The sequence below is a fragment of the Pipistrellus hanaki genome (assembly GCF_964339955.1).
Source record: "Pipistrellus hanaki genome assembly, chromosome: 6".
NCBI lineage: Eukaryota > Metazoa > Chordata > Mammalia > Chiroptera > Vespertilionidae > Pipistrellus > Pipistrellus hanaki.
Genome location: NC_140508.1, coordinates 54717345 through 54730511, shown reverse-complemented (window position 1 = coordinate 54730511; position 13167 = coordinate 54717345). Strand labels below are relative to the sequence as shown.

Sequence of the window (13167 nt, the reverse complement as noted above, 5' to 3'; positions counted from 1 at the left end):
GCAAGGGAAAGATAAAGGTAAAACTCAGAATAGTTATCTGAGGAGTAGATGGAAAGGATTGGGGAAGATGTGTAGAAGGGCTTAAAAATAAAAGATAGTGTTTCATGTTTTAAGCTGCATGGTGGTCATATTCTTTATATTTTACTAGAGCTCCGATGCATGAAATTCGTGCAAGAGTAGGCCTTCGCAGCCCTGGCTGTCTCTGCCCTTGCAGCCCCTGCTTCTTCCGGAAGGTAGTCTGGAAGGACAGTCGTTCTGTTCAGCCATTGGGTCAATTTGCATATTATGTTTTTATTATTATAGATACATACAAACAGAAATGCTCTTATATCTACTCAGTATTTAATAAAAGCAAAAATAAAAGAATAGCTAAAATTTGTAAGCATAGGTAAGAAAGTTTTTTTCCTCCCCAACCTTACTATTTGACTCAATAATTACATCTGATTTAATTCAAAGGATTGAGCTGTTATTTTATTTTATTTTTATTTTATTGATTTTTTACAGAGAGGAAGGGAGAGAGATAGAGAGCTAGAAATGTCGATGAGAGAGAAACATCGACCAGCTGCCTCCTACACACCCCCTACCGGGGATGTCCCCGCAACCAATGTACATGCCCTTGGCCGGAATCGAACCTGGGACCCTTCTACCACTGAGCCAAACTGGCTTCGTCTGAGCTGTTATTTCTTACGACCCGTGGGGTTGGCAAACTGTGGCTCACGAGCCACATGCGGCTCTTTGACCCCTTAAGTGTGGCTCTTCCACAAAATACCACGGCCTGGGCGAGTCTATTTTGAAGTGGCGTTAAAAAGAAATTTGGCTCTCTTGCCAAAACCGGTTTGGCTCAGTGGATAGAGCGTCGGCCTGCGGACTGAAGGGTCTCGGGTTTGATTCCGGTCAAGGGCATGTGCCTTGGTTGCGGGCACATCCCCAGTGGGGGGTGTGCAGGAGGCAGCTGATCGATGTTTCTCTCTCATCTATGTTTCTAACTTTCTATCGCTCTCCGTTCCTCTCTGTAAAAAATCAATAAAGTATATTAAAAAAAAAAAAAGTTCTAAGCAACGAAAGATTATTTGACTAAAACAATAAAAGAAAATGATGTTACAGAGTTGTCACATGTTACACTTTCAAAATATAAAACGTCTCAGCATTTATTATTTTATTTATTATCTCCCATCCAGACAATGTGCCCAGTGTGTTTGGATCGTCTAAAGAATATGATTTTCCTCTGTGGCCATGGAACGTGCCAACTCTGTGGAGACCGAATGAGTGAATGTCCAATCTGTCGCAAGGCTATTGAACGAAGGATTCTTTTGTATTAACGAGAAACTCAGTGTGTTTTGTTAGCTAAGGTATTTGGTCATGAGATCTTAGTAAGCCTTTAAACTATTATAGTTGGAGGTTCTAATGAATTAATTTTTAATATTATAGTTTCTTTACTAGAGTATAATTAAACTGTAAATGTACCAGAACAAAACTCTACAAAACAGTGTTTGAAGTTGTGTGTTTTTTGTTTTGTTTGGTTTTATGTGTGTTTTTTTTAATTTGAAACATCAAATTTATGTACTTAATAGATAACTTACTTTTGGCTAAGGGGAAAATCTATGAAGGAGGAAAAATCCTTTAAAGATCTTTTTATAAATTTGTGAGACCTCAGAAAATACATTTTGTTATAACCTGCTATCCTTCAGTTTATCATGATTTGATACAGTGAGTTGACACAGGTACTCAGAAAAGTTCTGCATCAAATGAAAGGGGCAAGTCAAACTATTTTGTCACATATGGGGAATATTAAAGAGAATTCTTTTTAAGTAACATAAAGTTATCCAAATGATTGTTTCTGAATTCTTAGAGTAAATGAAAGCATAGAATGAAAGAATAATGGCTTTGCATTTAGCTTATTTTCTAAATTTAAAGGGGGAAGGAAACTTGAATCTAGTTGCCAGTGTTAAAATGACGGGTAGACATGAAAAGGAAAAATTACAGTGGGGAACTGAAGGGAGGAAAATTATTCAATCAAACTGCTGTTAATGATTCTCGTTCTTATGTTCATTATACACTGTTCTGTTCAGTAAGCCTTTAAAAAAATGCCTGTGAAAAGTATACCTCAGTTTTCCTTGTGGTTACTTATCCAGGTTTGATCTGTCCAGTGAAACAATAATACCCTGAATAGTCTCTGAAGTTTGATTCAACCTTTCTGATATGCTCAACAGCAATAGCCTAGTGAGCTGAGAAGGATAATGCATTGCCCAAAGGTAGCAGTCTTTTCTTCTCCGTGTCTGTTAATTCTGACAGTGATACTGATTCTAGTCTTGCTTCCATTCTCTCTTCAGTGAGGCTTCCTATAAAGAACATAGTCTCTCTTTATGCCTATTGACAAGGACATTATTTAAACTACCAACAATACCCAAGACATAGTAAATAACCTAAAAATAAATACTTACTTTACAAAGAATAACTAGGACCAGAAATGTGTCTGGTTACCCATAAAATTTTTTAACTTAAACTTTGACTTTAGAGCTTCTAATCATTTTCTCTCCTTTGAATGAGTAATCTTATCTAGGATGAGTATACACATAAATAAGAGTTTTGGGGTTCATTGCTGCTAGATTATTAAGATACCAGCTGTTTACAATAGTGTCTACTAAATATTGTGTGTAAGCTTACTCCTAAGTGTAGTTATCTTTTTGGTAGTTTTCCCCCCCTTTGAATCTGATTCTTAAGTCTTTTTTTTTTTCCTGCTACAACAACTAACCTTGAAAGTATAAAGTCTCTAGCCTTTATAGCATCATGTTTTTGATTATTTAATGGCTTGTGCCATTGCAAATGCTGGAGAAAACACTGGTGAGCTTTGCTGGCTGATTTTATAGTCTTGGTAATTCCATATCTGTGTTTAGCTGAGTAACATCATTCAGAATGATTAAATTTTTATAAATTTACATTTGAAAATTTATTTATTCTACTCAGTTATCTAATAAAGGGCCACTGAGACTATTTTCAAGCCATATTTTGAAGTTATAAAATGATAAAACATCTGACTGATAATGTTCACCTAAAGAGACATACTCTGCTCTTTTAGATTTGAAGACCGTGTAAGTCAGGATTTCCTTTTCTTCCTTGCCCGGGGCCACCCCTCTCTTTCCCAGTAGATCTGCTGGTGAGAGAGAACACCTGGCTGACGCATGCATAGTTTGGCCAACCAGAGGGTTTTGTGGTCTAGAGCTCTACTTAAATCCCTTTTATTTGTCTTCTGAGCTGCAGTGCTAAAACTTATATTCCTAAAAGGCAATTTTATCTTCCAGATTTGTTTATTCCCACCATATTAAAAATATAATAACAAACTATTACAAAAGGGAGTCATATAATTATAGTGCTATGCACTTGTGATTTTCTGTATTTGTACCACTTTAAAATTTACTTAACAAATAGAAAATGTTTCTTTATTCACATTTTCAGCCACCTGAAAAATTTTTAAAATTTATTTGGGGATCATGAAAGAGAATAGGAATTTACGTGACTTTCCTCTAACTGTGAAACTGCTCCCTCTTATTATATATGTTGTTTAGCAGTACTTTCCCAGTTAGGTGTGTTTCCTTCTCATTATCATCTCTTCATCTTACGCCTCAAAGAGCTTTTACTTTTCCTGGAATCATTTAAAAAAAACAAACAAAACTAATATGCATTCATTAAAAAATATATTGGGCTTCAGGGGTTAGATATACAACATTGAAAAAAATGGTCAGCACCTTAGCACATAAAGAATTTATCATACAGTCATATATTTGAAGTAATCTATAGACAAAGAGGGATCCAAATGTATTGATAGCATTTCCTAATGTTTTATAAGAGTTATCAAGTGATATTGGATTTTCTCTACCTGCTTTATTCTTCTAAGATTGTCAGCTTTGATACCCAAAACATACAACTTAGCAGATGGTGGTGCTATTCCAATTGTGTTCTTCACATAATTTAACATTGTTACTGCTTCTACTATATTCATATTTAATTTTGTTGGGAGCAAGATCATTTTTCAAGAAAAGATCATTTTGTGTTAGTATAGGAATATTATTTTAGACAAGTGTTTAGTTTAGTTGGCTAAATTATGCTTGGTTATTAATTTTAAACATTGCAAATTGGCCAGCTAGCTACTGAGGTATAAAATTAATTGATAATGTTGAATTCTTAAATTTTATATTTGATGGCTTTAGCCTATAAGACTATTCTAGCATATTGAAATGCATGTTGCTTAAGATTTATCCAATTCAAATTTCAAAGCTTGCTTCATTTTTACATGATAGAAATACACTCTCTAATCTGTGTTGCCCCGTTGTCGTTTTTGTTTATTATCAAGTTTGGACCCTTTTGGACTAGGAATTAGTTAAATTAATGAACTAAGAGATTTGGTGATGGGGTAGAATAGGGAAGACAGTAGGGTTTGCCAAAGTAAAAAAAAATAAAAAATAAAAAAAATTAAAAAAGTCAAGTGTTTGAATTAAAGAGAAAAGGGGATCATGTAGATTTTATTAAAGCAGTAAGTGGAGAGAGTGCATTTAATTGAATAATAGAAAGGGCCTTTCAACCAGTTTCCAGTATAGTTTAATTGACAATTGCTTTGGAAATTATAGGCTTTGATACAGCTTGCTTTAAAAAAAAATGCAAGAGGAAAAGCACTTACCTTCTCGGAATGTCTAAAGTATTTTATAGTAATAATTTGTGTAAAAATCGAACTTTGGAATCGAAGTTTTTGCATTTCTTTATGGTAAAACAACATGAAATTTACCATCTTAACCATTTTCTAGGGTACAGTTCACTAGTGTTAAGTAAATTCAGATTGTTGTGAAACAATCACATCTTGAAAAAGTGACACTATATACCCATTAAAACACAAACTCCTCCTCCTCCCCCAACTGGAGTAGAATTTTGATTGAATATAAAAAGAAATGCCTGAATTATCTTAATTGTTAGTGCTTGCAAGATCTAAAGTCTTGGTAAACATCGAGTTTCTAAAATTTGGGGGATGACAGAACTTCCCCTCCCCTACAATTATCAACAGTCCTAATTGAGTAGGTTTTAAAAGTCTGTTAATTGGAAGGGTATGTGAATTCATTTTGAACCAGAGGAAAGAAACACATTTTAAACATTAGAATTAGTTAAGCTTTGAACTTGTACTAAATTGGGAAGGTAAAAGATTTTCACAATTATGTGTGCCTTGTTGAAAATGTAAGTTGTCTTTAAGTCTACATGTAATTGTTTCAAAATTTTTTTTCTTCTCAAAAAGCAATTTTATTTGCTTGACTATTATGATAGGAATGCTTACTGATATTACTTAGTAGTCATATATAGTCTTGGAACTTTAACATATATATAAAACTATAATAGTATTAGTAATTACAATTGTACTTCTTTAAAACATTAAATTTGAGGAAAAACTATTCGATGCCGTCTCATGTGTACATTGCTTTGCTACAGTGAGGGGGACTCTTTAGATTGAACCTCAGTTTACTGATAAATGGTTAACAGTGGGTGAAATGAGCATTAAAATATGAACTAGGTGATGAGTTAAAATTGTAAGTTGCTACATTAGCATTTTCTATCTCCTTTTCTGTCAGAATATTATTTTTTCCAGCATTTATCCGTATTTGTGACTAAGGAGGAGATGGAAACCCGAGGTTAAAATTGAAATTTTTAGTTGAGGATTTAAGGAGCAGGTACAGAAAAGGTGACTTGCCACGTCAATTTGGCACTTAATTTCATAACCACAAGTTGAATTCACACCTGGCATAAAATGTGTAAGAAAGATAATAGTGCCGATAGCTTACTTTTCCTTACAGTCTGTTTGATTTTGTTTCTTAAACATGACTTCTTTCCTCCAAAAAGCAAAACTAGTCTTATAATTTTCTATAAAGTAAATAATGTGCCATTTTGGCCGAAATCTATAATGTTAGGAAGCTATTGAAAGTTCTGACTCAGGGCTTTTTAACAGTTGAAGCAATTGGTAATTATATTTTGGAAAATTCATCTACACAATTCTTCAGTGCCTTGAAAGAATTATTAACTTGGCAACACTACTAAAACTTTATAGAAGGCATAGTGTGTGTGTGTCTATCCTACACATGTTTATAGGTTGTATTGCTTAAGCTTGTGTAATAGCGATACTGTGTGTGTGCTAGGTTTGGGTAATTCTTTAAAGGAATTCTTTTAGATTTGCACTTAATAGTTTTTTTTTGTGTTTTTTTTTTTAACTGATTGTTTATGGCCACCACACTGTTACCAGAAGAGTAGTTCTATGTTAAGTCATTATGCAAAGCCATGTATAATTAGCCTCTGGGAAGAGGAAATAGGGCTCAGTTTGCCATTTTAATATGAAATGAGGACCTGTTTGGCAAACACAGATGATCTTCCTCTCAAATGAAAAAGAAACCTTTTGTTCAAGTGATTTCAGTTTAAAGAAATGTTTGGGGCTGGGAGTGGAAATCAGGAATTGCTTGTCGATATGCCAGTCTTACTGCCAGTCTTGCTTAGATTGAATCCACAACATTACTTTTAAGTTCAGCATGCTTGTATCATCCTAAATACTGTATATTCAGTTAGAGAAAGCAATTGAGTTGACTCAGCAGAGTTTTGCGTTGTATTTTTTCCAGTGGTTTTTAGCTTTCACTTGATTAAATTTAAAGTCTAGTTTGTGAATATAGTTTTTGTATGGCAAATGATTCTTGCTTATTAGCTTTTTTTTTTTTTTTTAAGGTGCTTAGCAAGAGCTAAGCTTTTAAAAATAAATGCAAACATTTACCATTAATAAAACCTATGATGTAATATCATTATGGAATGCTTTCCTCTGATCGTTTGAACCTGTTCTTTATAGAATTTTGATAAGGCATTTGAAAATAAATCTCAGTATCTATCAACTCTTTTATTATAAGGAAATGAATTTCTCTGTCTTTCAGAAACAAGGACACACATCTCCAACTCAGTAAGACACAGTGTCCACATGCAGAAGGCTCTCATTACAGTTGTTTACATATAAGGTACCTCTATCCAAAGGGCCAAAGAAGCTTTTCGTATTTTAACACCTCGAACTCTTTCAGGATTAAGATATATTGTGAAAGTAGTCTGAATAGGATCATTTAATAGAAAATAAATCAATTACTTAGGAGGACTCAACTTTTTCTATAAAAAGTTTGTTCCTCTTCACAATTCAGATATAGATTTCATTTTCAAGAGTAGCCAAGTAAATTTTGTAACTAAATTAGTTATTGAGTGGCTTGAGGATTATTTTAATTATTTTAAGCTTCTCATGTTAATAGAAGCAATTGTGAAGTTATTGAGAGGTTGTCTAGTTTGAGTTCAAAAGATTGAGCATGTCTCTCTCGGACGTTTAAGAGGAAAGCTGTCTGAAACAATCTTTAAATTGTTTATTTGAAAAAACATGTATTTCATCTTCAAAATTGTGAATTTAGTTTTGGATAACCTCTAACTGTATTTTTGTTTTTCTGTTGCTGTATAATTAGATATTTTGTGGCAGTATTTTATTAATTGAAACTGTATAGGTTTTAAAAATAAAGCCATTGTAGAAAATTCGACTTATATATATATTTTTTATCATTGACAGTTATTCATAGCTTGTTTTTTAGTTTTATAGTGTGGAATTCCCCAAATTTACTGACATTGATAACTTTTAAATGGTGTATTACAGATCATTGTAGGCATTTATGAGCTAGAATAAGTGTATTGGTGAAAGTAGAACATCAGAAATGATGTCAGATATGTTCATTGCTGAAGAATGATCAGTTGGCTAATAGTTTTTCCCTTTATTTCATTTTTTATTGAACTTATTGGGGTGATATTGGTTCCTAAATTTATATGGGTTTCAGGTGTACAATTCTGTAATACTAGTTGTTTTTTTTTTCATTTATAACAAAACTAGTTGATAAACTCATTTTTACTACTATATTTTGTTAGGACCAAAAAAAAAAAAAAAAAAAAATACACCTCTAAGTATAAGACAAGAACAGGACAGAGACCATCAATGGCTAAGACAATGAGTATCAATGAGACTGTTAGGCCATGCTGCCTGTGCACTAATGCTATCTAATCCAGAGATTTTCAACCGGTGCTGTATGCAATTCCTGACTAGTGAGGGCACTGACCTCTTTTCCCTAGATTGTCAAATAAAAAAATGAGAACAACCAACACAACAGTAGCCATCCAATGTGAATGAATCAAAATTAATCAGTTTTTTGGTCACATGGGCAACAAATATACTTTCTGGTATGGAGCAAAATTTTAGTAATTTGTGCCATGAGATGAAAAGTTTAAAAGTCGCTGCTCTAATCAAATGTCATGCTTTAGGTGAACCTTTATACCAGACCAGGTCCTTGCATTTTCAGATGTGGCAGCTTTCCAAAAGGCCGATTTTCAAGTCAATATAAATATTCATTATTTCTCATATTACTCTCCTTTCCTCTCTCTTCCCATTGCATAAAATTTGGAAAAAGCTCCTGAAGGTGAAGTTAACTTTGATTTAATAGGAAAACAGAATCAAATCATAGAGTCTTTGATTACTGACCATGGGCAAACCACACTGAAGAAAGAGTGATGTTCGGAAAGATTATATGCTTTTAATATGTATGTTATAGTACAAGAATATCCTATTGATTTTGTATTGCTGCTATAACAGATAGTTATGAACGTAGTGACTTAAAATAGTAGACACTGATGACCTTACAGTCCTGGAGGTCAGAAGTCTGATGTGAATCTCCCTGGGCTAGAATCAAGGCTCTGTTCCTTTCTGGATGCTCTTGGGGAGAGAACATTTCCTTGCCTTTTCTAGTTTCTGAGGCAGCCATGTTCCTTGGCCTCCTCCCATCAATACCAGCGTCGGGTGATTGAATCTCACATTGCATCACTGACATTGCCTCTTCTACTTTTCCACTCCTGAGGCATTAGGCCCTCTGGCTAATCCAGGGTATGTCTTTATTTCAATTTTAGTTGACAAGTAACCTTAATTCCTGCAACTTTTATTCTCTTTTGCCATAACATTCATAACACATATTCATAACAATGTAATATATTCATAGGTTCCAGGGATTAGGACATGGCCATCTTTTGGGGGGAGAGGGCATTATTCTGCCCACCACAGGGGCAGATGGGAATTTGGGCCTATATTACTAAATATTCTATAGGTAGAGAAAATATTCTCAGCAGTAGATTTAGAGAACTGATATGATTGCATTGAGAGGTTCATTAAACCCACCAAGATTAGCAGAAATAGCATGTAGGCAGTTCCTCGATGAATGTGGGATGGTCTCAAATGAAATAATTTGCTTAAAATGTTGAATGTTCTGGAAACAATGATATTAATGATATTCTGGTTTATAAATGCACTGGTATATTACATATGGTTTCTTATCTTTATATTCTATATTGATGATCTTGCCATTACTGTGGCTCAGTTATCAGCTATATGTTTGGAAGATTCCTGATTCTACATTCCAAGTTTCTTATTCCCAACTTCCTTTGGGCATATTTGAATAGATATGCAGGCATCTCAAACCTAGTATGTCTCAGTGTTAAATAGACTATTTCTAGTATACTTGTGTTAATCCTATTACCCAGTTTCTTAAAGTAAACACTTAAGTCATATTTGACTACCTTTTATCATATCTATTTGTTAGATCCTGCTATTGCTTCTTTGGAAATATCTCTTTAGTCTTCATCTCCACCCCCATCAGCTCTGCCTGGATAATTTCAGAAGTGTTTTACCTGGTCTCACTGTGACAGCCCCTACCCATGTCCATCTGGCCTCTGTATGAATAATTATTGTCCTTTAAAAAGAAGGAGATCTGGCTTTAGAATTTCTGGTCTGCTATGAAAGGAGATCAGAAGTTGACACTTCCCTCCTCACAACAAGAAAAAAGCTGAACAAACTGAAAATCAACAAGTCTTATTTGATCAGAGAATTGAGGCCACAGGAGCCAGTGCTGCAGAAACCAGACACAGGCAGTGCCAGAGAACCCAGGAGCTGACACCAAGTTGGAACCAGTGCCAACCAAAAACCCTCGGCTAATTGATCAAATGCTAGATGCTCAGTGTGGACAAATGAGAGTTAAAAACTCCAGCCCCCCCCCCCCACCCCTGAATTTTACCATTAGGGGGCCTGCCAGGTTCTTACAGAGGAGCTCGGAGGCAAACCCCCTATGCTTCTGGCCTGAGAAGGGAAAAGCAGCCATTCTGACACACATAGGCATTCTGTGCGCCTGAACAAGGCCTGCCCTGAAGGAAAACCATTCTGCCAGGGCCTAACTGGCAAAATACCCAAGTGCAGCCCACTTTAGGCTTCCATTTGGGGAAGGCCAATACGGAATCCAGCCCCCAAAGGGGGAGAATACTGAGAAGCACTCAGGAAGGTGACGGCGCAGGGACAGATGCACTAAAAGACAGAAACTAAACATAGGACCACAGAAGGCTGTCTGCAGTGCCCCTTCTCTACGTCTTACTGCCTCCCTGCTTGTCCTCCCAAGAATACTGAGAAACATCGATGTGTGAGAAACATCAAATGGTTCCTTCCAACGCTTGTCCTAACGGGCTGGGGATCGAGCCTGCAACCAAGGTACATACATGCCCTTAACCAGAATCAGTTCCCTGGTTGACACCCCAACCACTGAGCCAAACTGGCTAGGAGTAACAGAATATGAGAATTTCAAGTTGAATAGGAAGTGGTAGTAACCTACCTCACCTTTCTGCTCCTTAATCCCCTTTCTACCCTCAAAAGGATTTCCAGTGTGAAAGTAAGTTCCCCAAACTGTAATCTTTATTGAGTGCACCAACCTCTCTCGTCCACAAGGGGTCAGTAAAGTCCTCTTAGTGAATTAAATACCTGTTACTACCATAGCCATTTGGCTTAGTATTGAGACAAGAGAGGATCATTCTATTATTGAACAGACCTCTGACCTTCACGTGCTCTTTCTCCTCACCCTGCTTTATTCAAGCTGAATTCATCTGGAATCTGTATTCCATCCTCATATTACCATGTGGAATGAAACAAATGGAATGAGCACAAAGTCTCAATTCATTTTTTACTTTTAACTTAAAATGATGTTTTAGTTAAACATGTAAATTGCTGTACATAAAATATGGTTACAAATTAATTTTTAATTTTCTATATCTTGCAATTATATCTGAATAAGCATATTTTTATTAAACTCCCTACGTATCCAATTCCTTCCCTCTTTGCCCCCTTGGCAGGAGGGAAGTTCCATTTGGACTAAGGTTAATGAGAACCTAATCTTTGGCTCACATTTGCATGTCTGATGATTGGAAGAGTTTCCACAAGTCAGCTTCTGACTTCACTGATTTCAAATCTTTCTCCTTCACAACCATGTCCTTCAGGTACCAGGCGCCCTTGGACACAGCATATTGCAATTCCTCCTTTGGCCCTGCTGCTTTCCATCGGGGCACCCGGCAGTGTCCTAGAAGCCATTTCTATACCAGGATGGCTTAGCAACACCTTAAGCAGACACAGAAGGAACTGGAAGCCACACCGGTGTGTCCAACTAAACCCCAAATAAATGTATCCTCCATGCACCCTCATCTGCCTCCTCTCACAAACACAGGGCCACCTGACAAAGGGAAGCAAAACAAGAGTGGGAGTGGAAACAGGAAGTGGTCTCAACCAATTAACTATAAAATATCTTGTTTTTGCCCACTTTACAAATGGTGAATGCATAAACAGTCCTGGGCCCTTCCCAAGCCTTGGAAGGAGCCTGTCTAGTAAAGGGGGAGGTGTTGATCAGCTGCCTCCTGCACACCCCCCACTGGGGATGTGCCCGCAACCAAGGTACATGCCTTTAACTGGAATCGAACCCAGGACCTATCAGTCCGCAGACAGATTCTCTATCCATTGAGCCAAACCGGGCAGGGCTGAAGCTTCTTTATCTTTAGGGTAAATCCCCTGCGTAGATCCCCAGAGAACTAATTCACCACAGCTTTACTGACAGATCAAAGCACACAGCTAAGAAACAACCATGGCCCTCTGCCAAAGGGACCTAGTCCCCATCCAGTGACAGTACCTCTCCAACGATAGGCAGGCAATTCCAAGTCCGGATTTCTTTGTTTTTGTTAATCCCCACCTGAGGACATTTACGCCTTTGATCCTAGAGAGAGTGGGAGGGAGGAGGGAGTGGAGAGAGAGAGAGAGAGAGAGAGAGAGAGAGAGAGAGAGAGAGAGAGAGAGAGAGAGAGAGAGAGAGAGAGAGAGAGGAGAGAGAGAAAGAGAGACATTGATGTAAGAGAGACCCATAGATTGGTTCCCTCCTGCCACACCCTCGCCCCCTTCCTTCCCCCCTCACAGTGGGGCCTAGGCGGCTGGGGGGACTGGGATCAAACCTGCAACCCAGGTACATGTCCTTGACAGGGAATCAAACCCTGGACCCTTGGGTCTGAGGGCCAACACTCTAACCTCTGAGTAAAACCGGCCATGGCCACAGGATTTCTTGATGTCCCCTAATGCAGTCTACTTTGGAAAAACTGCTCTTTTTTATTTTTGGCCACAGGTCATTGTATCAGTAAGAAAGATCAGGGACACTGAAACTGGTTTGGCTCAGTGGATAGAGCGTCGGCCTGCGGACTGAAAGGTCCCAGGTTCGATTCAGGTCAAGGCCATGTACCTTGGTTGTGTGCACATCCCTCCCCAGAAGGGGGTGTGCAGGAGGCAGCTGGTCCGTGATTCTCTCTTATCGATATTTCTAACTCTATTCCTCTCTGTAAAAAATCAATTAAAAAAAAAAAAAATCAGGGACACCCATAGCACGGCACAGTGAGTGTTCAACTGAGACTTAAGAATATACAGCCATCTTGGGCCCATTGTCTACTTTCCCCCCGGACTCAGTGATGATAAACCTCTTCTCCCTTGGCCTAAAACCTACTCCACCCAGCACACATCTCCTTCTGACCCTGGGCCACGGAGCCTTCCCAGCAACACCAAGGCCAGGACCTCTCCTCCAGCTAAACTACAAGTTTTAACAATTCCCACAACAAATATTTGTTAAGTGCCCACTCTGGGCTAGCCTTCAGTGACGTCCTAGCAGATTGCTTACAAAGCATTTTATGTGAGTCCATCTCTGTTTAGTTAGATTATAAACAAATTGGTGACAGGGACCAGGATTTCTTGCT

The 13167-nt window shown here is 37.3% G+C and overlaps 1 protein-coding gene across 1 annotated transcript in view; it reads left to right on the top strand.

Annotated features, from left to right (window-relative positions):
• Nucleotides 1-7583, top strand: part of MIB1 (MIB E3 ubiquitin protein ligase 1) — a 91037-nt gene extending 83454 nt beyond the window's left edge. Inside the window, exon 21 of the mRNA XM_084888082.1 lies at nucleotides 1179-7583. Within this exon, the coding sequence (XP_084744208.1) occupies nucleotides 1179-1319 (141 nt within the window). The 3' untranslated portion in view covers nucleotides 1320-7583. The remainder of the gene's footprint in view (nucleotides 1-1178) is intronic.
• Nucleotides 7584-13167: the final 5584 nt, after the last annotated feature.